The 24,532-nt window shown below is 37.6% G+C and overlaps 1 protein-coding gene across 4 annotated transcripts in view; it reads right to left on the bottom strand.

The window, feature by feature from the left end:
- LOC140713675 (oxysterol-binding protein-related protein 10-like) overlaps positions 1-24,532 on the bottom strand; it is a 178,876-nt gene that overhangs the window by 90,086 nt on the left and 64,258 nt on the right. For all 4 annotated transcript variants that reach the window (XR_012095704.1, XR_012095705.1, XM_073024054.1 and 1 more), the window contains 2 exons: positions 9,774-9,965; positions 2,492-2,699 (listed from right to left, as the gene is read on the bottom strand). Coding sequence is in view for 2 of the 4 variants with exons in the window: in XM_073024054.1 (XP_072880155.1) it covers positions 2,492-2,699; positions 9,774-9,965 (400 nt within the window). In the remaining 2 variants the exon portion in view is untranslated. The remainder of the gene's footprint in view (positions 1-2,491; positions 2,700-9,773; positions 9,966-24,532) is intronic.

The following is a 24,532-nucleotide window of genomic DNA, read 5'->3' as shown; positions in this document are numbered from 1 at the left end:
AATCATCTCATCTTCAGAACATTACTGCAAGAGTCTCAGGGAAGTGTCCAAGGACCAACCATCTTCAGCTACTTCATCAATGATCTTACTTCCATCATAAAGTCAGAACTGGGGATGTTCACAGATGACTGCACATTGTTCTGCACCATTCATGACACCTCAGACAGTGAAGCAGTTCATACCCAAATGCAGCAGGACAATATCTAAGCTTGGGCTCACAAGTGGTAAGTAACACACAAGCCATGCAAGTGCCAGGCAATGACCATCTCCAACAAGAGAGGATGTAACCATCGAACCTTGACATTCAGTGGTATCACCATCACTGAATCCCCTATTACCAACATCCTGGGGGTTACCAGTGACAGGAAACTGACCTGGTCCAGCCATATAAACATTGTCGCCACCAGAGCAGGTCAAAGGCTAGGAATCCTGCAGCGTATAACTCATCTCCTGGCTCCCCAAAGCCTGTTCACCATCTACAAGACTCACTTTAAGAATGTAATGGAATACTCAACACTCGCCTGGATGAGTACAGCTCCTGACTCCCCAAAGCCTGTTCACCATCAACAAGGCTCAGGTCAGGAGTGTAATGGAATACTCACCTGCAGCTCCATCAACACTCAAGAAGCTTGACACCATCCAGTAGAAGGCAGCCAACTTGATTGGTACCCCTTCCACAAGCATCTAATCCCTCCACCATCGATGAACTGTTGCAGCAGTGTGTACTATCTATAAGATACACTGCAACAACACACTCAAGTTCTTAAGGTAGCACCTTGCAGACCCACAACCACTACCATCTAGAAAGACAAGAACAGCAGATACCTGAGAACACCACCACTTGGAAATGCCCCTCCAAGTCACTGACCATCCTGACTTGGAAACATATCGCTGTTTCTTCATTGTCACTGGGTCAAAATCATGCAATTCTCTCCCTAACAGCACTATTGGTGTACCTGCAGCTCAGGGACTGCAGCGGTTCAAGCTCACCACCACCTTCTTAAGGGTTAACTAGGAAGGGCAGTAAGTGCTGGCTTAGCTGGCGATGCCCATATCCCTTAAATAAATAAATTTTTAAAAATATGTGAAAAATATTTAGAAAGCTTCTGCAGGTGAATGAGGTGAAGGCACTAAATGAGTCAACTCTTTTAAAGACCTGACACAAGAACAAAGTGCCAAAATAGTCACATTTAACACTGAAGCTCAATAAATTCTTTTCAGTCACTTTTACCAGGCCTGCATATTTGCCTTGTACACAGACTAAAGCTTCAGCAATTCAGTTATAGATTTTGTCTATCCAAGGACACAGTAAACAGTCTTCACTATACACCATTTCCAAGAAAAATGCAGGTATCATCATCAGCCATTATATAATGTCTTTCACAACCTCAATAATACCTTTGACTCCACTGGGAATTACCCACCTACAATTTAGCTGCCCACAGAAAATTGTCTCCAATTTATATTTGTACCTTGACAACATGCAAGCCATGTAATATCATAAAATAGGTCGATAATAAAGCCCATCTCTGTGAAGACCACTGCCTAAAAAGGGTACATTTCTGTGGTGCTTCATCATATTTCAAAGAAACTTCATCCAAATTTACTCTAATGGGAAATACTTATCCTGCGGCAATGACAAAGTCACTCCAACATCAGTTGGTGAGCAGCACCATGCACATGACACATGCATTTGTACACAGAGGCCAAGCTGAATTCTCCAGGTGAGAGAATGGGCCCGATGCTCAACATCTGCAAGATCAAGCTGCACTGTTGCAGCATTCTGCTTTCCAACCAGAAAGACTTAATGTCTAGATCCTGGAAAGATGGTCCATTTCTCACATTTCTGCTGGTATCTCTTAACAGAAGCAAACACTGATGTGAAATTCATCATGACTTACATTATGCCACCCATGCCAACATCACCAACATTGAGACCTAGTTACAGTTAACTGGCCACACTAAGCAGACCACAGTATTGACATAGTCAGCGCTGAACTTGTGAAATAATGCTCTTTTCTAGAGAAGAGATTGCCAGGGGAGAGGAAACAAACTGTTTTACTTATTTCAAGGAACTGCTATCCAAAAAGCACCATTCAGGATGCTATTGAAATAAAGACCATGAATCAAGAGCAGATAAACCTTTATTACTCAATCTAGAAGGACAAAGAAAAATATGATAATGCATAAGGTACACAGATCAGATCATACAGTGAAATTATTATCCTGTGTGAGACTTCTCTAAATTCTCAAAAATGAAGAAAAATCATTTCCCTAAATAAGACTTTATCAGTATGATTGGGCTACCAGCTATTTATTTATTTGAATTTACATTCTCCAGGTTCCATCTTGAGAACAAAAACATCAAAATGTTGATTAGCTACTAATGAAGCCAAATGGAACCATCATTCAAAATCACAAGTTGTAGGATGAGACAGGGAGCTCTATATTCTACTTAGTTACCATCAATTCACAGCACTATAAAACTCACCTGTTGATAATCTTTTGTTGTGCTGGGCTGTTTGCTGTGCGCTATGCTGTAGAATGCTCAAGCAATCACCAAGGCAGCTCATGGTAGCAGCTGAGGTAGCTTTCAGAAGAAGCAAATCTTGATCCAATGCAGACAGAGGTCCAGAAGGTGGGAGAGATTCTATTGAATGCACAAGATTCTTCATTTGTCCTTCTGCCTGGCTCATCATCTATTAAAACAGAAATGTATTGTGAATTTATCGGTGAACTCAAGAGGAGAAAGACAAAAATAAATCTGGACAGATTTCCAAGAATGACTCTGCAGAAAATTAGTTTCATCAATAAGGGTCACACTGAAGAGTTTCAATGGAATTTAACACAAAAATGAAAATGTAATCCAAGAAAAATTATTATAATTTAAGATTATGGCCTATGATAGTTTTTAACCATCTATATTTATTTTACCACATTCACAATAAAAAATAAATAAGGCTTCAAAGTCAAATAATATTTTAAGTACAAATAAATATTCAGTGTGTTGAGGATACTATACCAAAAAAAAATGCAGTTTCAGCCATTACGTTGAAAGTAAAGGCATATCAAAAGTCTATGTGATAGATACTACACAAATTCCAATTGTTCTGCACAATAAATACAATTATACTGGCAACAATTAACTGTTCTGTCACCACTCTGTAAGTTTCTCCAGTATCAATAACAGAGAAAATGATTCAAATTTCCACACATAAAAAAAGATTCTCCTTCCACTTGGAAATGCCAGTGTTTATGTTCAGAACAATGAGGAAGCTCAGAATATCCATGCAAGCAAGGCAGAACAAAGAAGTGACAAACTTCCTAACAACTGATTGCCACTGTCAACCTAATTGCACTCCCAATACTGGACTCCTCATGAAGTCCAGTACCATAATACAAATGTCCTGGCAGTTTCCTGGATGTTAAACTGAAGTGTAGTTTAATTTCAAAGAGACAAATTTCAAATAATTAACATTCTGATGAGTTAACTGGGTTAATTTACTGAATTTAGTGTTTCGAATTTTTATACAAAGAACTTCTGGTTTTGAAATGTACTTTGCAAGACAAATAATATTTAATTTCTTATTACAGGTATCCCTTATCCAAAATGCTTGGGAAGTGCTTTGGATTTCAGATTTTGTTATACAATGAGATAGTTTAGGATTACCATCATTCCAAACTCTGAATTTATGTGCTTCTGTAAAGTAGCATTTGTCTTACATTTATTCATCACGCATATATACTGATTTAGCCATTCATCAGTGTTAAGATTTTCATCAGTAATGATCTTGGTAAACTCAATACATTTCTCTGCTACTTCATCATCAGCAAATACTACTTTATCACAAATCCTTAAAAATTTAATGTCACACCTTTCTTAAATTTCCACAACCAGCCTACTGAATATTCACAAATACCTTCAATTTTCAGTTTGATGTGACAAACCTTTGTTTGTTTCATGACTAGCATACCATTAAGCATCATTCATTCCAACGTTGAACAACCCACACCTTCAATACACGATTGAGATCTTCATTTTGTTTTATGCAGTGATTTTTTCTATTTTCATTATCTTCTGTTCATTACATATGTGAGGTCACTTCTCAGACCTGTCTTTGGTGCATATATATACCTGCTCATTTCCTGGGTATCCTCCCAGTGCCTTATAGAAATTTCCCTTTGTGATGCCATGTCACTGCTCAAAATAATTTCAGATTTTGAAATTTTGGATAAGAGGTACTCAACCTGTACTTCTGAATGTCAGAAGCATTTGCAAACATTCAAGGTTTTTGCTAGCCACAATGGGTTGATATTGTAATTTAACTGGCTATCAAAACACTTTTCTGAGACTTATGAGTGAAATACCCTATACTGGGAATACCTCATCAATCAGATGAGAAATGGCTTCATTCAAAAAATTCCCATCAGGGTTCTACTCAAGGTGAAATCTTATTAAGCAGATAGATAATTATAGGTGGCTAACTAGTCAAAGGAAACAGCAAGCCATTATTAAAATTCCTTAAAAGAATGACAAGGTAATAATAATTTAAAGAAAAATATATAGTGCTGTTTGTGACATTACTAAATGTTTTGAAGATAAACATTAATAAGCAACAGAAAAATTCAATCTTTTCTAACCCCTCCACCCAAATTGAATGCATTACCAAGTTAATCAGTTATACAAGCAAAAACATCCTTTTCACATCAAAGAGTCACGCGTTTTTGAAAATACTAAAAATGTCACCTTCATTACTGTGCAGATACCTTCAAATTTCCTCATGGCTCTATTTTCCATAACATTTCTATATTCAAAGAGACAATCTCAAAGCCTGAAACATTTATTGAAACTGTATCTTCACAATTACTACTATCTAGAAATATAACTGGTGCAAATCATTATCGCTGATTTGCTGACGGGGAAAATTGCTTACCTAAATTGCAACTGTTGGAGGTTATAACTCCTACCAAATAGCACATGTATGAAAAAGGAAGATTGGCTTTTACGTAGATTTTACCATATGATCACAGACATTTCCCACCCTCTCCCCAAGTTCTGGAGTAGACTTTATGAAGAATTTACCTAACATATCTTAACTCCTACCAAATAGCACATGTATGAAAAAGGAAGATTGGCTTTTACGTAGATTTTACCATATGATCACAGACATTTCCCACCCTCTCCCCAAGTTCTGGAGTAGACTTTATGAAGAATTTACCTAACATATCTTTCATTGTTCTCAGTTTTATTTTAATTTTCATTAAGTAAAACTAAATGTTTCACTATTTCAGCTTAATTTCTTTATTTTCAGTACAAAGATTTATTTGTAGGTTTCTTCAAGTGTCTGTTAGTGGTGGAGACGTGCTCTCAAATAATTCTGTAGTTTATTAATTAAGACAGTCTACAATTTAAACTTTTAATCATCTGGGAATTCACCATTCTAAATTAAAGCTATTTGAACAATGATATTTCTTTGATTTTTTTCTTTCATGATGAAAAAGAAATAAACATAACATCAAGCTGAATATTTCTGGATCCAGTTCATTCACTGGAACTGCCATCAATCATCCTGGCCCAATCACACTCAACCAAGCCAAATATGAAAAATTCATGTTTCCCCGTCCTGCCTCAGATAGGCATTGATGACCAGAAGATCAGGGGACCATAGCTATCAAAATCCAGATACAGTATCACTGGAATAACCAAATAGGTGGAGAGGAACTTCGGATTTAGTCAAAATTGAGGATCTTTCAGTATACAAAGTGACAAGTGAGGTTTACAGTCATTTAACCAGATACATACATATAACATATATAATATATATTGAAGCAAGACAACTTTTCTTAAAATCAGGGTGTAAAATACATAACACATGATAACTTAATGAAGGATAACATATACAGATGAATCCTTACTGTCCTCTGTTCTCCATCTCATTATCAGTATGATAAGGCCAACCATTGGTGAGTCATCCGTAAACCTAATAACACAGTTTGAGCTGGATCCTGCAATACTGTCATGCGTTGGCAATGTGAACAGCAGCAGACTGAACACACAGCCTTGGGGAGCGTCAATGCTCAGTGTGATGGGACTACAGACATTGCTGCCCACATGGACTGACTGTGGCCTTACCTGTAAGAAGTCCAGTATCCAACCACAGAGGCAGGTATTGAGACCCAGTGACGACAGTTTTCTCACCAGTTTCCAGGGTATGATGGTGTTGAATGCTGAACTGAATCTTTAAACAGCAGTCTGGCATACAAGACCCCATTTTCCAGGTGAGACAGGACAAAGTGGAGGGCTGAGGCTATTGTATCATCAGTGGATCAATTTGAATGATAAGTGAGCTGGAAAGGGTCCAGTGTAGTCAGGAGAAAGGCCTTAATATGCTCCATGACCAGCTGATCAAAACATTTCATAATGGTTGATGTTAACGCCACCAGATGATAGTCATTTAAGCAGGATACTGTCACCTTCTTTGGCACTGGAATGATGGTTGCCGCCTTGAAACCGAGAGGACAATGAATTGTTCCTGCTGATGATTTGTTACTATGCATATCCGACCCTGAGAGATCTATTCCTGCTATTTTGTTCTTGCTTGCTCAGTTTAGTAACTTCTCTGGTTATAATTTGAATTTTAATAAAAGCGAATTATTTCCATTAAATATGCAAGTTCCAATTTATAAACATTTACCATTTAAAGTTGTCACAGATTATTTTACTTATTTGGGTATTAAAATTACCAAAAAACAAAGATTTATTTAAAGTTAATTTCTTACCTTTAATTGACCAAATTAAGCAACTTGTTACCAGGTGGTCTCCCTTATCTTTGTCATTGGTTGGTCGAATTAATGCTATTAAGATGATGGTATTACCCAAATACTTATATTTATTTCAAGCATTACCAATTTTTATTCCTAAGTCTTTTTTTGATATTATTGACTCCAAAATATCTTCCTATCTGTGGCAGAATAAAAATCCTAGACTAAGCAAAAAATATTTACAGAAGCCTAAGAAGGAGGGTGGTTTGGCTTTGCCAAATTTGAGATTTTACTATTGGGCAGTTAATATACGATATTTAATATTTTGGACACAAGAATCGACTATAGCAGCTTGCCCACAATGGGTAAATTTGGAATGTAAACCTGCACAAGACTTTTCATTGCTTTCAATTTTAGGATTTTCACTTCCTTTTTCTTTATCTAAATTGAATAAACAAATAACTAATCCTATAGTTAAACATACATTGCGAATTTGGTTTCAATTTCATAAATTTTTTTGCTTGAATAAGTTCATCTTATCAAGCCATATAATATCTAACTTTCTTTTTCAGCCCTCTTTTATGGATCAAGCCTTTGTTTTATGGAAAACAAAAGGTATAACATGTTTTCGTGATCTATTTTTGGATGATAGCTTTATGTCCTTTGAACAGCTATCTAATAAATATAATTTACCTAAAACTCATTTTTTTTAGATATTTGCAAGTTAGAAATTTTTTGAATAATGAGTTACAGTCTTTTCCAAAACTATGTCCATCGGACATTACGGAAAGAATTTTAGCTCTGAATCCTTGTCAGAAGGGTTTAGTAGCTGTCATTTATAATATGATCATGAAAATACAGCCAGAAGTATCAGAAAAAATTAAGAAGGAATGGGAAAAAGAACTTCATTGTCTTATACCCACTGAGCAATGGGAGAAAATTTTACAATTAGTCAATTCTTCTTCTATTTGTGCTAAACATGCCCTAATACAATTTAAGGTTGTACATAGAGCTCACATGTCTAAGGATAAACTTGCTCGATTTTATTCTTATGTTAATCCAACCTGTGACAGATGTCATTCTGATGTTGCTTCATTGACCCATATGTTTTGGTCTTGCCCTTGTTTGCAAAATTACTGTAAAGATATTTTCAGTATTATTTCAACAGTTCTGAATATCAATTTCCAACCGCATCCTATTACTGCAATTTTCAGTTTACCAATGGCGGATAATAGTTGTTTATCCCCCTCAGCTCGACGGATGATTGCATTTGTTACATTAATGGCTAGAAGATCTACTTTATTGAATTGGAAAGAAATTACTCCTCCAACTATATTTCAGTGGTTTTCTCAAACTATCTCTTGTTTGAGCTTAGAAAAAATTAGAAGTGTTGTCTTTGATCCTTCAGTTAAATTTGAAGAAACTTGGAGAACATTTATTCAACATTTTTATGAGTTAAATTGTCTTTTCCTAAACCTCACTTTTATTATCCTTAATTATTTGGATGGAGGTTCGGAGTTATTGGCACTACTGTATATATTTGACATTATGCAATGGCCCAATCGTTAGTGTTTTGTTTCTCTTTCTTTTGGGGTGGTTTTTTTTTTACTTCTTTTGTTCATAAATACCATGAGTTTGGGAGGTTATATATTGATTATCATCTATTTGAATGTCTATTTAAACTATTAACTATGTACTCTCAAACTCTCTGTATTCATGTTTCATTTATGTTTGCTTAAAAATTAATAAAAAGATTTAAAAAGAAAGGATTGTTCCACAGAGATGTTAAATATATCCGTCAGCACCTCTGTCAGCTGGGCTATACAGTCTTTCAGCATCCAGTCTGGTACATTATCAGGTCCCACAGCTTTGCGTGGATTGACTCCGGCAGGGTCTTCCTCACCTCAGCTTCAGGCAGACTGCTTCAGTCTGCTCCCCTGGGACAAGAGATGCTTTCCTCACCAGATGGAGATGAGATAATTAGAAGGAATATGAGGCATTGCTCCTCCAACCTGTGAGTGGCTGTATCAGTTAGAGGAGGCAATGGAATGACATGTTGGAATCAAAATAGCTGGCCATGGGAAATAGTGCCTTTTGCAGATGGAGCAAAGATGCTCAACAAAGCAGTCTTCCAATTAATATCAGTTCTCACCAATGAAAAAGAGCCTGCACTGGGAACACTGGATATAGTAATTGACCTCTCAATACAGTGCAGTCCTGCTTTAACCTGTACCAAATGGGTTTAAAAGATGTTAGACACACACCTTACTGGCCACCTGCTAAGAGAAGTGAACAAAAACAAGCTGCAAACTAGAATAGCCATAAGTACAAAATCAGTATGCTGCCAGCATTGGAACCAATAAGACCAGGTTAACCACACAAAACAAATACCAGCCGATTATGTTTGCAGAGCAAATCTCCCTTTATTCATGTTATTACCCAGAATACATGGGTTGCTGAGTTCAAAGCAGTTGTAATACTAAAATTCAAGTTTTAAATCAGTCTATTGCAGTTAGGAGCAATTACTGTCATTTAAAGACACAGTGGCTTCAGCATAGAAAGTTCAAACAAAACAACTGTTTAAAAAGAAACACTAAATCAGTTTAATGATAGCCAATATCCCAAAAATACCCCTCAGCCATCTCAATAGGCTAAATGCCAAATTCTGCTCCTATATCTTATGGAAAAATCAAGATGATTGATAGTCTAAATTTTGCTTAAATCATAAGGAAATTTCTGATCAATTTTTATTGAATCCATTTAATATAAGACAAATGAAGTACGACCAAGCTTAAAAATATACCCAAAAAATGTAGAGTATCCACACCCTCAAAAAGGAAAACGCCCCACTGTGAAAGCACAATGTGTGGAATGATCAGTTTGCTAATCATTCTTGTGTTGGACTTAAGCAAGAACATAAAAATTCACCTTACAAAATTCTCAAAAGTTCTACCGAAATGAATTCTTCACAATATCAAATATCCTTATCCTATGTTAGTTTCAAAGCTTACCTCTTTAACATCTAGAAGGCATCCTGGACATTGATTCTTGGCACGCCGTGCAATTGCGGGAGACTTATGGTGCGTAATGGTGACAATCCCTGGTCCACTATGCGTGAGGTGCTTCTGACTCCCAGGAGTTGCCGAGTTTGATGCTCCAGAGGGAAGTAAAGATAAACTTCTAGCCCTTACTGAAGGAGTAATCTACAACAAAGAAAAGTAGCTTAAGTATAACTTCTGAACTAAATTTCATTACAAAAACAAATATTACTAGCAAAAAAGCTACCTTTATACATCCAAACATTTTCAGTGCAGTATAAAGATTAGCTCAGCTCCCTTCATAAACTCCCCTTAAAAATATGCAGAGCAGGTTAGATACAGAATAACGCTCCCTCTAAACTGTTCCATCAAACACCTTCATAGCAAGTACTGCATAGGGCAGTACTCCCTCCAAAGTCAATTAAGCATTCCAAATCTGGGTTCTCCTGTAGATTGTTAGTTGTTGTATTTCATTGCTGTAAATCTCATTTGTTATTTTTTCTCCAGTATAAGTATTTAGTCGGATATCTGCAGGCTTCAGATCAGTATCTTTGAAATGACATTCAAACTCATTTGTTTAGTGACTGAAACAGACGAGCCAGTGTCCAATTCCATTTTAGTTAATTTGCCATTCACTTCTGGTGTGAACCATGTTACTCGTCTACTGCTAGATTTCACATTATAACTATCAAGACTACTCAGTCCTGTGACATTCTCATCATTATCAAACTTTTTTTAAATCAATAGCAAGCAGATTAGTGTTCTCTTTGAAAGTTCAACTTGACATTTTATCTTTTTCTCTTCCCTGTGCAGTCCATTTATTTTTGTCCACCCGACATACTCTTCGTATGTGTCCTACTTCATAACATTTTCTGCAAGTTTCATCTTTAAACCTGCATCGGTCTGGTGTATGTGAACCCCTGCCACAACAGTAACACAATTTGTTCGGCCAGGCAGGCCTCTGTATAGACACTGCAATTTTGTTCACACTCGCTTTCATTCCTGACTACAACTCAATTGCCTCTATGCTTTCCACTGATACAGCGATTTCAATTGCTGTTTAAAATGTGAGTTGTGCTTCAGCTACGAGTCACTTTTGAATGCTTTCTTGTAAGGTTCTACAAACTAAACAATACATCAAGTCCATCACTGAACTGACAATGCTCAGACAATCTCTTTAATTCAGACACGTATGCTGAAATGGACCCCACTTACATTTGATCTCATTTCTGAAACCTAAAGCATTCTGCAGTCAAAAATGGTTTCAGTTCTAAATGTTCCTGCATTACTTTCATGATAGCAGCAAAGCTCATTTCAACTTTGGGTGGAGCAGGAAGACATCTCAGCAAACTGTATGCTTGTCCACCAAACGTTTTCAACAAAATTGCTACTCACTTTTCATTAGCTGTTAACTTGCTTCAAAATACTGCTCAATTCAGTCAGTATACATCAACTAGTTAACTTTTGTGCAATTGAAAGTGTATCTTTCCGATGTAACCAGCCATTTCAGCTTTTTTTAAAAATATTGTCATATGGTACTCACTGTTTATGAACCTGTTTTCTCCCTTCTTTTAAAAAAAAAGCTCAATCTTTCCATTTCCGAAGAAACCATGCTCTGTTCTTTTCTCTTCAATTCTAACATCTCACTGCATTTCAACAAGCAAGTAGTCAACTTGGGTTCATTTTAACATTTACTTGTCACCACTGTTACGTTTTGTAACTCCAAAACATAAAACTAATTGAAAGGGAAAAAAACGGAGCCTGCAACAAAGTGTCTACTCTTAGTTTTGTTTTTTTTTTACTTCAGTAAGGCAAGCACTTACGGCACAGTGGCATAATGACATACACCATTCATGTACTTTTACATATAACCCATGATGAATTATGTAAACAAAGAATGTGTAATCAAACTATGTTTACAATATTATTCAAAAATCGCTGAAACATTGTATACACAAGAACCTACAGTATACCGTATATACTTCTTTACATCATTTACATCTGGAATTCAAAAAACAAAATTTCATCTGCTGAACTTCCATAGCTTTTCCCATGATGCATTTTTAATCATTTTATATAAATTAGAATTCAACTTCATACTGGAAATCAAAGACAGGACCCTGATGTTTTCAAACAGAAAGGTTCAAAATCATGAACTGCCTGTTACAATTCCTTCATGGACACTGTAAATTTCCTCAAATTTATTACATTGTCCTAACAATATCAACCGCATCTTGAAATCAATTCATGGGGAACTATTCACTGAACGAGTTCTGGACCTTAATGACTATTCTTCTCCAAACGTTGCTTGCCCCCCAACAGTTCCAAATATTGAACACCAGTTGAAGGACTGTTTACTCCTATGTTGTTACTTCACCAAGTTGAAATATATCTGTGCTCTGACTATTTGATGGTATTAGTATCAGGAGGGATATACCAAGACATGTGCTTGCAGTGACTTACATCAGTTTTGATCTGCTAAATGTGTTCTGAATCTCTATTCAGCCTAATGACTTTCGTGTCAAAGAGAAAACAAATTTCTACAAATTGATCTAAATTTATTCAACACAGAATAATTGATTGTATAATTACTCACACCTTCAAGTCAGTATTTAGTAGATGTACCTTTGACAGCAGTTACAACCTTGATTCTGTGAATAGCTCTCTATTAACATTGCACATATGGACACTGCAATTTTTCCCCGTTCTTCTTTGCTGCATTAATTTTACCCTCCACCTTCACAAGCCTTTCAGGGCCTGCTGCAGTGAAGCATCCCCAAAGCATGATGCAGGCACCACCACGCTTCACAGTAGGGATAGTGCGTTTTCAATTATGCGTGGTGTTTACCAAACACAGCTTTTAGCCTGATGGCCAGAAAGATCAATTTTGCTGTCATCAGACCATAGAACGTTCTTCCAGCTGACTTCAATGTCTCCCACATGCCTTCTGGCAAACTCTAGTGGAGACTTCATGAGAATTTTTTCAACAGTGGCTTTCTCTTTGCACTCTCCCATAAAGCTGCGACTGGTGAAACAACCAGGCAATAGTTGTTGCTTGCGCAGTCTCTGCCATCTCAGCCACTGAAGCTTGTAACTCCTCCAGAATTGTTATAGCTCTCCTGATGGCCTTCCTAATTAGTCCTCTTCTTGCAGTCACTCCATTTTTAAGGACAGCCTGCTCCAGGCAGATTTACAGCTGTGCTTACCTTTTCCATTTCTTGATTATTAACAACTGTACTCCAAGGGACAGTCAGTGACTTGGAAATTTTCCTATATCCATCTCCTGACTTGTGCTTTTCAACAACCTTTCCATGGAGTTGCTTGGACACGAAAAGAGTTCTTTTGTCTTCATGGTGTAGTTTTTGCCAGGATACTGACTCACTAGCAGTTGGACCTTTCAGATACAGGTGTATGTTTACTACAATCAATTGGCCGTACCAGTGATGTTTTGGTGTGTCATATTAAAGGGGTCAATACCTATGCAATCAATTACTATCTGCTTATTTTCATAGTTAATTTATATCACTTTGTATTGATCTGTTTTCACTTTGACACAGAAGTTCGTTTTCCATTGATCAGTGTCAAAAGAAGCCAAATTAAATCCATTGTGATTCAATGTTGTAAAACAATAAAACATGAAAATTTCCAAAGTAGGGTGAATCCTTTTTATAGGCACTGTAATCTACAGTGGCATTTTCTTGGGCCTAATATAAGCTGGGCACATTGAGTCTTTCCTACTAAATATCAAATTGTCCAACTTTAGGAAAATAATTTTCTTACTCTATCAACCTGGCTCAGTCTTCCTCTCTTCATTAGTACAGCTTGGCATTTTCCACAGCCTGCTATGAGCAATTTATAGTACAAACAAAGCAGCATGATGTGCTTCTAATTGCTATGTTAATACATCTGGCCTCTCCTTATCAGACATATTCCTTTTGTTCTACCATTGCCTCCTCCAATTTCTCTGCAACTGAAAACTAATTTAAGTTAGGTTCAGATTCCAGAACTGAAACATTAACTTTGTTTCTCTTTCCCGGGTGCTAAGTATTTTTATATCACCTTGCTAATACTGATAGTGGGTTTGACTATTTGCAAGAATCATGGAGGATTCTGGGACATTTGCTCAAGGGAAAATGTTCAGCTGGTATGATGAACCAACTTTTCACAAATCACGATATTGCTTTTTTTCCATCAACTACCCATGTCCAAATCTGGTTTTTGTAGTGCCAGTGTTGTATACCTCATTTTATACTTTATTTTGATATTGGTGTATGATAAATTTGAAGCTTTCTAGATCATTTCAGAGTCAGTCACTTATAACCTTTATTTGGTGAAAAAGGCAATTTCCTTTCTTAAAGGATATTAAATAGAGTTTTTGTTTAAAATGGTAATCAAGTAGTTTAAAAATCACCATTACTGATACCACCTTATAGTTCCAAACAACTTTATTAGCAAAATTTATGTGACACAGCTGGTGTGATACTGTTTAAAATGTCTCCTGATCATTAGTTCATGTCTCTCGATTATTGGTTCAGTAACAAACAATATGCTATCAATCCACGACTACCAGCAAAATTTTCCAACATAGATGATCACCAGTCTTGTTTTTGTTACACTCTACTTGTATAATTATGGTCTAGGGCACATCACAGAATCATTCCTCATTGCCTTACAAATATCACGCACTACCAAGCAGTCTACAACCATTACATTTCATAGTACTCAGAATAGCTCATACACCACTTTGTTTCCCTTCAGTTGCTGTGCTTGGGTTCTGCCAACTATCTGATTCATCACTGCCTCCTGTTCATTCTTTTGGCAGTAACATTATTCTGCCTATGAAGGTTTGCAGATTTGAAGTCCCCACCTCCCACTGCACCTTCTCAAGGGCTTAACATACTGAAGGCTATGCTAATCCAAGAACAGCAAATTAAACCAGCCTGATTGTGATAAATTGCATCAAGGCATCAGTTCAATCCTCACAGCTCTGGTTCTATTTCAAAGCTCACCACACAACAAAATGAATCCATTTGTCAATATGATCCAATGCCTCTATAATCTATTCATTCAATTCTACACCAACAACTCAAAATTGATGGGGACAAAGCTTTCAAAAACTTAACCAGCTTTGTCTTAAATGAAATACTGTTTAATTGGAAAAAGGCATGTTGTGTGTTGGTACTAAATCACTAAATTGAAACATCAATACAATTAACTACGTAGTTATGTACACAGTACCTGAAATTGTGTTAGAAGGTTATTAAACATGTAGGAAATAGGCATGACATTTTTCAAACTGCAAATACTTAAGACTATCAGATATAGGAGCAGAATTAGGGCCTTTGTTTTAGCAGCCTAGATTAATGCTGAATACAAAAAGTTATTATATTTTCCTATTAGACCACAAGGCAAAGGAGTAGAATTAGGCCATTTGGCCCATTGAATTTGGTCCACCATTTTACCATGGCTGATCCAATTCCTTCTCAACCCCATTTTCCTGCCTTCTCCCCATAAATGTTTACACCCTGACTAATCAAGAGCCTATCAATCTCCATCTTAAATGTACCCACCGGGGCCTCCACAACCACTTGTGGTACAAATTCCACATATTCAACACCTTCTGGTTAAAGAAATTCCTCCTCTTCTCTGTTCTACATGGACATACCTCTATTTTGACACAGTGCCCTTTGGTTCTAAATTTTCCCACGAAAGAAAACATCCTCTTCACATCCACTCTATCTAAACCTTTCAACATTCAATAGGTTTCAATGAGATCCCCCCCCCCACCATCTTCTAAATACCAGTGTGCACAGGCCTCAGCATTACACTCCTGCTTTTATATTCTAGTCCTCTCAAAATGAATGCTAACATTGTATTTGCTTTCCTCACCACCAATTCAACCTGTCAATTCACCTTTAAGGAATCCTGCACAAGGACTTCCATATCCCCTTGAACCTCAGATTTTTGAATTTTCTCCCCATTTAGAAAATAGTCTATGCTTTTATTTCTTCTACAAAAGTGCATGACCATATACTTCCTGACACTGTCACTTCTTTGTCCATTCTCCTAATCTATGTCCTTCTGACAGACACCATATAAAAAGTAGTCCCAACATCGACCCCTGTGGAACACCACTAGCACTGGCAGCCGATCCAAAAAGAATCCCTTTATTCCCACTCTTTGGCTCCTGCCAATCAGCAAATGTTCTATCCATGCTAGTATCTTTCCTGTAATAGCCTGGGCTTTTATCTTGTTTAGCAGTCTCATGTGCAAGCACCTTGACAAAGGCCATCTTTAAATCCAATTACAAGCATCTACCAATACTCTTGCTTGCTATTTCTTCGAAGAATTCCAACAGATTTATCAGACAAGATTTTCTCTTAAGGAAACCATGCTGACTTTGGCCAATTTTGTCACGTGCCTCCAAGTACCCTGAAACCACATTCTTAACAAGCAACTTCCAACACCTTCCCAACCACTGAGATCAAGTGAACTTGCCTATAATCTCCTTTCTTCTGCCTCCCTCCCTTCTTTAATGATGGAGTAACACTTGCAATTTTGCAATCGTTCGGAACCATGCCAGAATCTATTGATTCTTGAAAGATCATTACTAATGCCTCCACAATTTCTTCAGTTTCCTATTTTAGAACCCTAGGGTATATTCCCAAACGTCCAGTTGATTTATCTACCTTCAGAATGTTCTGTTTCCCAAGCATCACTTCCCTAGTAATAGCAACTTCTCTAAAAGTTCTGGCATACTACTTGAGTCTTTCACAGTGAAGACTGATACAAAATAATTATTCAGTTCATCTCCCATGTTCTTGACCCCATTACTATCTCTCCAGTGTCATTTCCCAGCAGTCCAATATGTATGTCTATCTTGTACTACAGTTCACAATCACTGTGCACAGATCATCTTCTACAGCCGGACAAAGAAAGATTTGTCCTGGAACAAGGAAAGCCAGCTCTTTACAGATTTGTAACTGGAACCAATGCTTTTTCATGCCAAAACAAAATAAGTGCATTCATTCGATGTGCTTGATTAATTATTCTCCTATACAGGTCAAATATTTCAATATGGCACTGAATGGATGATGGCCTCAATCAAGAACAACTGAAAATATAAACATAAACAAATGTATGAATTAAAATACTTCATTGCTCAGAATTCACACAGTAATGAAAATCTATCTTTAAATAGAAAACCATGCACAATTTCAAAAGTATGTCGATCATAATTAAAGGAGGATCTTAAGAGCATATGCTTTAAACAAATTCGCAGTAATACATAACTTTGATCCTATCCAGTTGGGAGAAAAACATCGCAAAACTAGTATATTATGTAGCAGAGTCAAAGACCAAATATTAAGATTCTCACATTATGCAATCTGTTTCATTAACTCTCCACTGCACCCTTGCAATCACATCTTTACAAGAAAGTGGTGGGCAGAGTACTCAAACTCTGATTTACCTGATTTATATTATGTACAGAACATTTCTGGCATTACCTTCCTCGTGTTATTCTTTAAGTCTCAGCTAATAAAATAAAGAATTCTGTATACTGTTTTAATCACGTTATTAAGTAGTTCAACTACCTTAAAAAGCTGCAAGCATAGCCTCCAAGGTTTGAACATCGACCATTCAATTCTTTTTTTAAACTCATTACGTTCCCTATGAACATTCCATTACATTTCTCTGATTTAATTATATTTGTCATTTTCCTGTCCAATAACATGATCTGGACTTTCTTACACTGTTAAATTTTCCTCTTTCCTGTAAAACATACTAAAAATTTTACAACAAGGAAACTTTATACTCCTGTCACCTATATTTATGTCTAAATCTTTATTAAATCTTGTAAAAAAGGGACTAAATATTGAGTCAATTTGCCAACCTCCTTCAGATTTGCCAATTCTCCTTCAGAAGAAAAGCTTACAAAAGGTTCAGAGAAATGTTAGAGATCTAGAAGATTAAAAGGCTACTAGGAAGGAGCTTAAGGAGGAAATTAGGAGAGCCAGAAAGGGCCATGAAAAGGCCTTGGCGGGCAGGATTAAGGAAAACCCCAAGGCATTCTAGAAGTATGTGCAGAGCAAGAGGATATGACGTGAAAGAATAGGACCTATCGAGTGTGACAGTGGGAAAGTGCGTATGGAACCAGAGGAAATAGCAGAGGTACTTAATGAATACTTTACTTCAGTATTCACTATGGAAAAGGATCTTGGTGATTGTAGTGATGACTTGCAGCAGACAGAAAAGCTTGAGCATGTAGATATTAAGAAAGAGGATAATGCTGCAGCTTTTGGAAAGCATCAAGTTGGATAAGTCACCGGGACCGGATGAGATGTACCCCAGGCTACTGTGGGAGGTGAGGGAGGAGATTGCTGAGCCTCTGGCGATGATCTTCACATTATCAATGGGGACGGGAGAGGTTCCAGAGGATTGGAGGGTTGCGGATGTTGTTCCTTTATTCAAGAAAGAGATTAGAGATAGCCCAGGAAATTATAGACCAGTGAGTCTTACCTCAGTGGTTGGTAAGTTGATGGAGAAGATCCTGAGAGGCAGGATTTATGAACACTTGGAGAGGTATAATAAGATTAGTAGTAGTCAGCATGGCTTTGTCAAGGCCGGGTTGTGACTTACGAGCCTAATTGAATTTTTTGAGAATGTGACTAAACACATTGATGAAGGAAGCGCAGTAGATATAGTGTATATGGATTTCAGCAAGGCATTTGATAAAGTATCCCATGCAAGGTTCACCGAGAAAGTAAGGAGGCATGGGATCCAAGGGGACATTGCTTTGTGGATCCAGAACTGGCTTGCCCACAGAAGCCTAAGAGTAGTTGTAGACAGGTCATATTCAGCATGGAGGTCAGTCACAGTGGAGTGCCTCAGGGATCTATTCTGGAATCCCTACTGTTTGCGATTTTTATAAATGACCTGGATGAGGAAGTGGAGGGATGGGTTAGTAAGTTTGCTGATGACACAAAGGTTGAAGGTGTTGTGGATAGTGTGGAGGGCTGCCAGTAGGACATTGATAGAATGCAAAACTGGGCTGAGAAGTGGCAGATGCTGTTCAACCCAGATAAGTGTGAGTTGGTTCATTTTGGTAGGTCAAATATGATGGCAGAATACAGTATTAATGGTAAGACTCGTGGCAGTGTGGAGGATCAGAGAGATCTTGGGGTCCGAGTCTATAGGACACTCAAAAGCAGCTGCACAGGTTGACTTTGTGGTTAAGAAGGCGTATGGTGTATTGGCCTTCATCAATCATGGAATTGAATTTAGGAGCCATGAGGTAATGTTGCAGCTATATAGGACCCTGGTCAGACCCCACTTGGAGTACTGTGATCAGTTCTGGTTGCCTCACTACAGGAAGGATGTGGAAGCCATAGAAAGGGTTCAGAGGAGACTTACAAGGATGTTGCCTGGATTGGGGAGCATGCCTTATGAGAATAGGTTGAGTGAACTCAGCCGTTTCTCCTTGGAGTAAAGGAGGATGAGAGGCGACCTGATAGAGGTGTACAAGATGATGAGAGGCACTGATCATGTGGCTAGTCAGAGTCTTTCTCCCAGGACTGAAATGGCTGCCACAAGAGAACGCAGGTTTAAGGTGCAGGGGAGTAGGTACAGAGGAGATGTCGGGTAAGTTTTTTTTACTCAGAGTGGTGAGTGAGTGGAATGGGCCGCCAGCAACGGTGGTGGAGGTGGATATGATAGGGTCTTTTAAGAGGCTATTAGATAGGTACATGGAGCTTAGTAAAATTGAAGGCTATAGGCAAGCCCAGTAATTTCTGAGGTAGGGACACGTTCGGCACAACTTTGTGGGCCAAACGGCCTGTATCGTGCTGTAGGTTTTCTATGTTTCTATTCCGTGTATTTATATTTTTTTTCCTGACCAGCCTGCCACGAGGAATTTGTTTTGTAAAGTCAACATAACTTACCTTATAGCCAGGTCAGCATGGAGGTAGGGTGACATGGTAACATAGCGGTTAGCACAATGCTGTACAGTGCCAACAATCTCAAATGTTCAATTTTGCTGCTGTACGTGAGGAGTACGTACATTCTTCCTGTGACAGTGTGTGTTTCCTCCAGGTGCTCCAGCTTCCTCCCACATTCCAAATAAGTATGGGTTGGGGTTCATAAGTTATGGGCATACTATGTTGGTGCTGAAAGCATGATGACACTTGCAGGTTGCCCTCCAACACACCACTGGACTGTATTGGTCTTTGACACAAATGACACAATTCACTATATTTCGATATACAGGTGTCTCCCGCTTTCTGAATGTTCACTTTACGCACTTCACTTTTATGAAAGACCTGCATCAGTACCTGTTTTAGCTAACCGAAAGAGGATTTTCGCTTTTACGAAAAAAGACGCCCACTTTAAACTTGTGTTTACCCCGAGAAAGACTACCATGACTGTAAAGCCTTGCGCAGGCAGGTGTGTGTGCATGCATGTAAGTGCCAATTTTTTTCTATAAATTGGTTTTGACTCAATCTTCCCGATTTTGGTAAGTGAAACTACACTGTAAATACATTATTTCTACTTTATATAGTGGTGTAATTATCATATCATTCCTGATTTTACTATATGCTAGTGTTATTTTAGGCTTTATGTGTTATTTGGCATGATTTGAAGGTTATTTTTTGGGGCTGGGAATGCTCAAAAAATTTTCCCATATAAATTAATGGTAATTGCTTCTTTGCTTTATGCCATTTCGGCTTATGAATGGTTTCATAGGAACGCTCTGCCTTCGGATAGCGGGGGAAACCTGTACATGCACCAAATAAAGCTAATCTTTTCTCTTTATTTCAATGCATTTTCCTCATCAATCCACTTTGTAATCCCCACTGAGAATTCTATCCAATCAGATACCTCTTTCCCGTAACAAATACATGCTGTCATTCATTAATCTATGGCCTTCTAAATGAAGATTAGAAGAGCAGCATCTAATAGTTCTGTAGTAGCAAATGTTACCTACCACTTACTGAAAAATCAACTGTCTAATCCTGTTTTTCTACTGAAAATCAATTATCTCCCACCAAATAAATCATCTGGATTATTTTGCACCACCCTAGAAATTTAAACCAGGTATTTCAGGACACCAATCTACTTTGCATACCGGTATGATTTTGGAGTCAGTCACGTACTGAATGATATAATTCCCTTTGAAATGCCCCTTATGTCATAATGGCACAGAAGGCTACCATGTACCTTAATGAGTACCTGTGAGCATTCTATAAGGCAATCAGTTCAGTTCCATTACCCTGTTCTATCTATATGCACTTCTGTTTACTTTCAAGTTCCTTTCAAATTCCCTTTTGAAATTACTTCCATCGCACTGATCGGCAACAATTTCCAGATCACTAGTGATTGCATTAAAAAAAATCTTTCTTTCAATATTGCCCCTGCACCTTTTGCCAAAACCAAAAATTAATTTCTATCTCTCTACTTTTGTCTTGCTCCCATCCCTTCATACCACCTAATAGAAACAGATTTTATATATCTAAAAATTTCAAAACAATTTTCTAATACGCATTTATCAATTCTCATCTCAACCTCTTTTGCTTCATAGGGAAATGACCCATGTTCTCCAATTTAACCTTTTATCAGAAATCCTTAATCATTGGAATCTTCACAGCACCCTCTAAAGATCCTTCACATCCTTTTAAATGTGTGTTGATCAGAACTACACATAACACACTTACCTTGGTCTAAATGATTCTCTGCTTTTGTATTCAACATTTCTATTTTTGAAGCCTATATGTTTTGCTAACTAGTCTTTAAAATTTTATACTTATACATACCGAGTCCCTCTCTTCCTTCACACACTTCAAATCTAATTTGCTTCTCCTCACTATTTCTACCAAAATGGATGCTGTTTCAATGTAGCTGAGATGGGACTCATTTGCTCAGTTTTCATCTATGCAGATAAAACTGCAAATTTCAATTATCAACCATCAAAAAACAAGCTAGCGGAACTTCAAGCAAGATGGCGACTGTTTAGCTGTTCCGAACTTTTGCTCCGTCATTTTCCCTACCTTTGCACTATATGTCTCCATTCTTAAACCTTAGTTAGGTATTTTATTAGGTTTCTCTTACTTCCCTGCGAACACATCTATCTTACAATGTCTAACAAAAGTACTAAAACTGGGAAAAAAGAAATTTCTTCAACTTTGCCGGCTGACATTTTCGCTGCTTTGGAACAGCATCGACAAGATATTTTAAAGGAATTTAGAACTTCTTTCAACCAGCTGGATGTCAAATTGGATCGGATCAACGCTAGAGTGGACGAACATGCCGAACATTTATCTTGCATCGACTCGGCTTCTGAAGATTTAAAACACCGTGCCCAATATTTGGAAACCCTGTGCTCCAGCCTGGAGCAGCAGGTTTGTAAGCTTTTTTCCAAAATAGTGGATCTTGAAAACCGTAGCAGACGTTGCAACCTACAAATTCTTGGTTTGCCAGAGGCCACCGAACAGGGCTCTCCCGTGAAATTTTTTTCCGATTTTCTCAGTGAGATTTTTGGGAAAGAATTTCTTCCGACTCCACCTGAGCTTGAAAGGGCACACAGGATCTACGTTCCCCGTGCAACTCTGGGTTCCCGCCCACGGCCAGTAATTTTGTGCTTTCATCAACACCAGGTGAAAAACCATTTGATTATGGAGGCACGCCGCAGAGGTACTTTTGCTTTTCAAAATACAGTCATTCGTTTTGTGGAGGATTTTGCCCCCCAGGTTCTGAAGATGCGCGCTGAGTTTAAAGGTGTAATGAAAGTGCTTTTTGATCGTGGTTTTAGACCCTCTCTTCGCAACCCAGCCGACCTGCGAATTATGCTTACTACTGGAGAATATAAGTGGTTTAAATCAGTGAAGGATGCTGAAGCATTTGTCGGAAGTCTTCCGGCTATCCCGTCTCCTCAGGAACCCAGTCTGACCTTCTAAAATGGTGGATAAGTACCTCTCGTAGTAAAGCTACTTTTTTCCTGACTCAGACTGTACTTGAATAATTCAGACATTATCTACTGAGACTCTAAGGGCTGTAGACAATCTCTCCCTGGACTTGGTGCGTTCTTTCTAAATAGATAATCCAAGTTCAATGTTTCCCTGCGGACGTTTAGATTGTACTAGTGCAATCTACTGTATTCTTGTATAACTTTATCTATAGAGATCTACAATTGACTTTAACTTGTTTTGGAGGTTGGGAGTTTCTATTGAAGGCCTCCCTGTTGGTTGATTCATAGTTTAAGTTTTGCTTTTTTTTTCTGTAAATGGTTGATAAGTACTCTTTTCGAATCTATAATTTTCCTCTTTTCTCCCTCCTTTTTTTTCTTTTAATCTTCTATAATTTTTTGCGGGTAAGTTAATTTTGGTTTTCTCTTGATTTTCTTTGTATTAAGTCTCACACTTCTGCTGAAGCTGTTCCTATTTGTTATGTTTTCTAGTGCATAAACTAGTTACCATTTGCTATAGTATTTATACAGAACTGTTGTTAATGACACAGAACTGGAAGTCATATTTGGATTAATTTTTTTGGTAGAGATAGCTGCTTTTTTTGGTAGTCGTCTAGTTTTGGGTTGGGAGTGGAGGGTGGGTTCTCCAGTTCCAACACCACTCACTGTTTCCTTTGCTTTCCTCTGTTATTCAGGACATGTTTCTGTTTTGATTCTACGAATCTATGTTTACATTTTTGCTCCCAGACTGTTATTGTACTGCTTGACTTTTTATATGCCTGCTGCCTTCTACGCACTAACAATTGATAATGGTTAATACACTTAAATTTGTGAGCTGGAATGTAAAGGGATTGAATCACCCTGTTAAAAAAAGGAAGGTCTTCTCACATATTAAACAACTCAAAGCGGACATTGCTTTCCTTCAAGAAACTCATATTCGTTGTTCTGATAACTCCCGGCTTTTGTCAAAGTGGGCGGGTCAGCATTTTCATTCATCCTTTGCTGCCAAAGCTAGGGGGGGGTCTCCATCCTTATTAACTCAAATATTCCTTTTGAACTCCATAATAAGATATCTGATACAAATGGCCGTTTTGTTATTGTTTCTGGTAAACTACATAATACTAAAGTTGTACTAGCAAACCTGTATGCCCCCAATTTTGATGATGTTAATTTTTTTGAACGTTTTTTCTCCTCACTACCAGACTTAAATTCATACTCTCTTATACTGGGTGGTGATTTCAATTGTTGGTTAGATCCTAGTTTGGAGCGATCGTCCTCTGTTACTAGACCACCTACTAAATCTGCCTCAGCTATTCAATCGTTTCTCTCTAATTATGGTATCTCTGATATATGGCGTTTCCTTCATCCTACTGAGAGAGATTATTCTCTTTTTTCACATGTTCACCATACCTTTACTAGAATTGACTACTTCTTACTCGACAATCAACTCATTCCATTTGTCTATTCTTGTGATTATCAGAGTATACTGATTTCTGACCATGCCCCAATTACTCTGTCCTTAAATTTTCCTGGCCTTCCTCAAAGGAATAAACACTGGCGGTTTGATTCGACTTTACTATCAGATGATGATTTTCTAAAATTTATCAAGGATCAGATAACCTTTTATTTTAACACCAATACATCACCTGAAGTGTCATCCCAGATTGTCTGGGATGCCATGAAAGCATATCTGAGGGGTCAAATAATCTCCTATACAGCAAATCTTAATAGAAAGTCCTGTGCAGATCGATTAGACCTCATTAATCAGATTAAA

Source organism: Hemitrygon akajei, chromosome 20, assembly GCF_048418815.1.
Source record: "Hemitrygon akajei chromosome 20, sHemAka1.3, whole genome shotgun sequence".
Classification (NCBI taxonomy): Eukaryota; Metazoa; Chordata; class Chondrichthyes; order Myliobatiformes; family Dasyatidae; genus Hemitrygon; species Hemitrygon akajei.
This window is presented reverse-complemented; position numbering and strand designations above follow the sequence as displayed.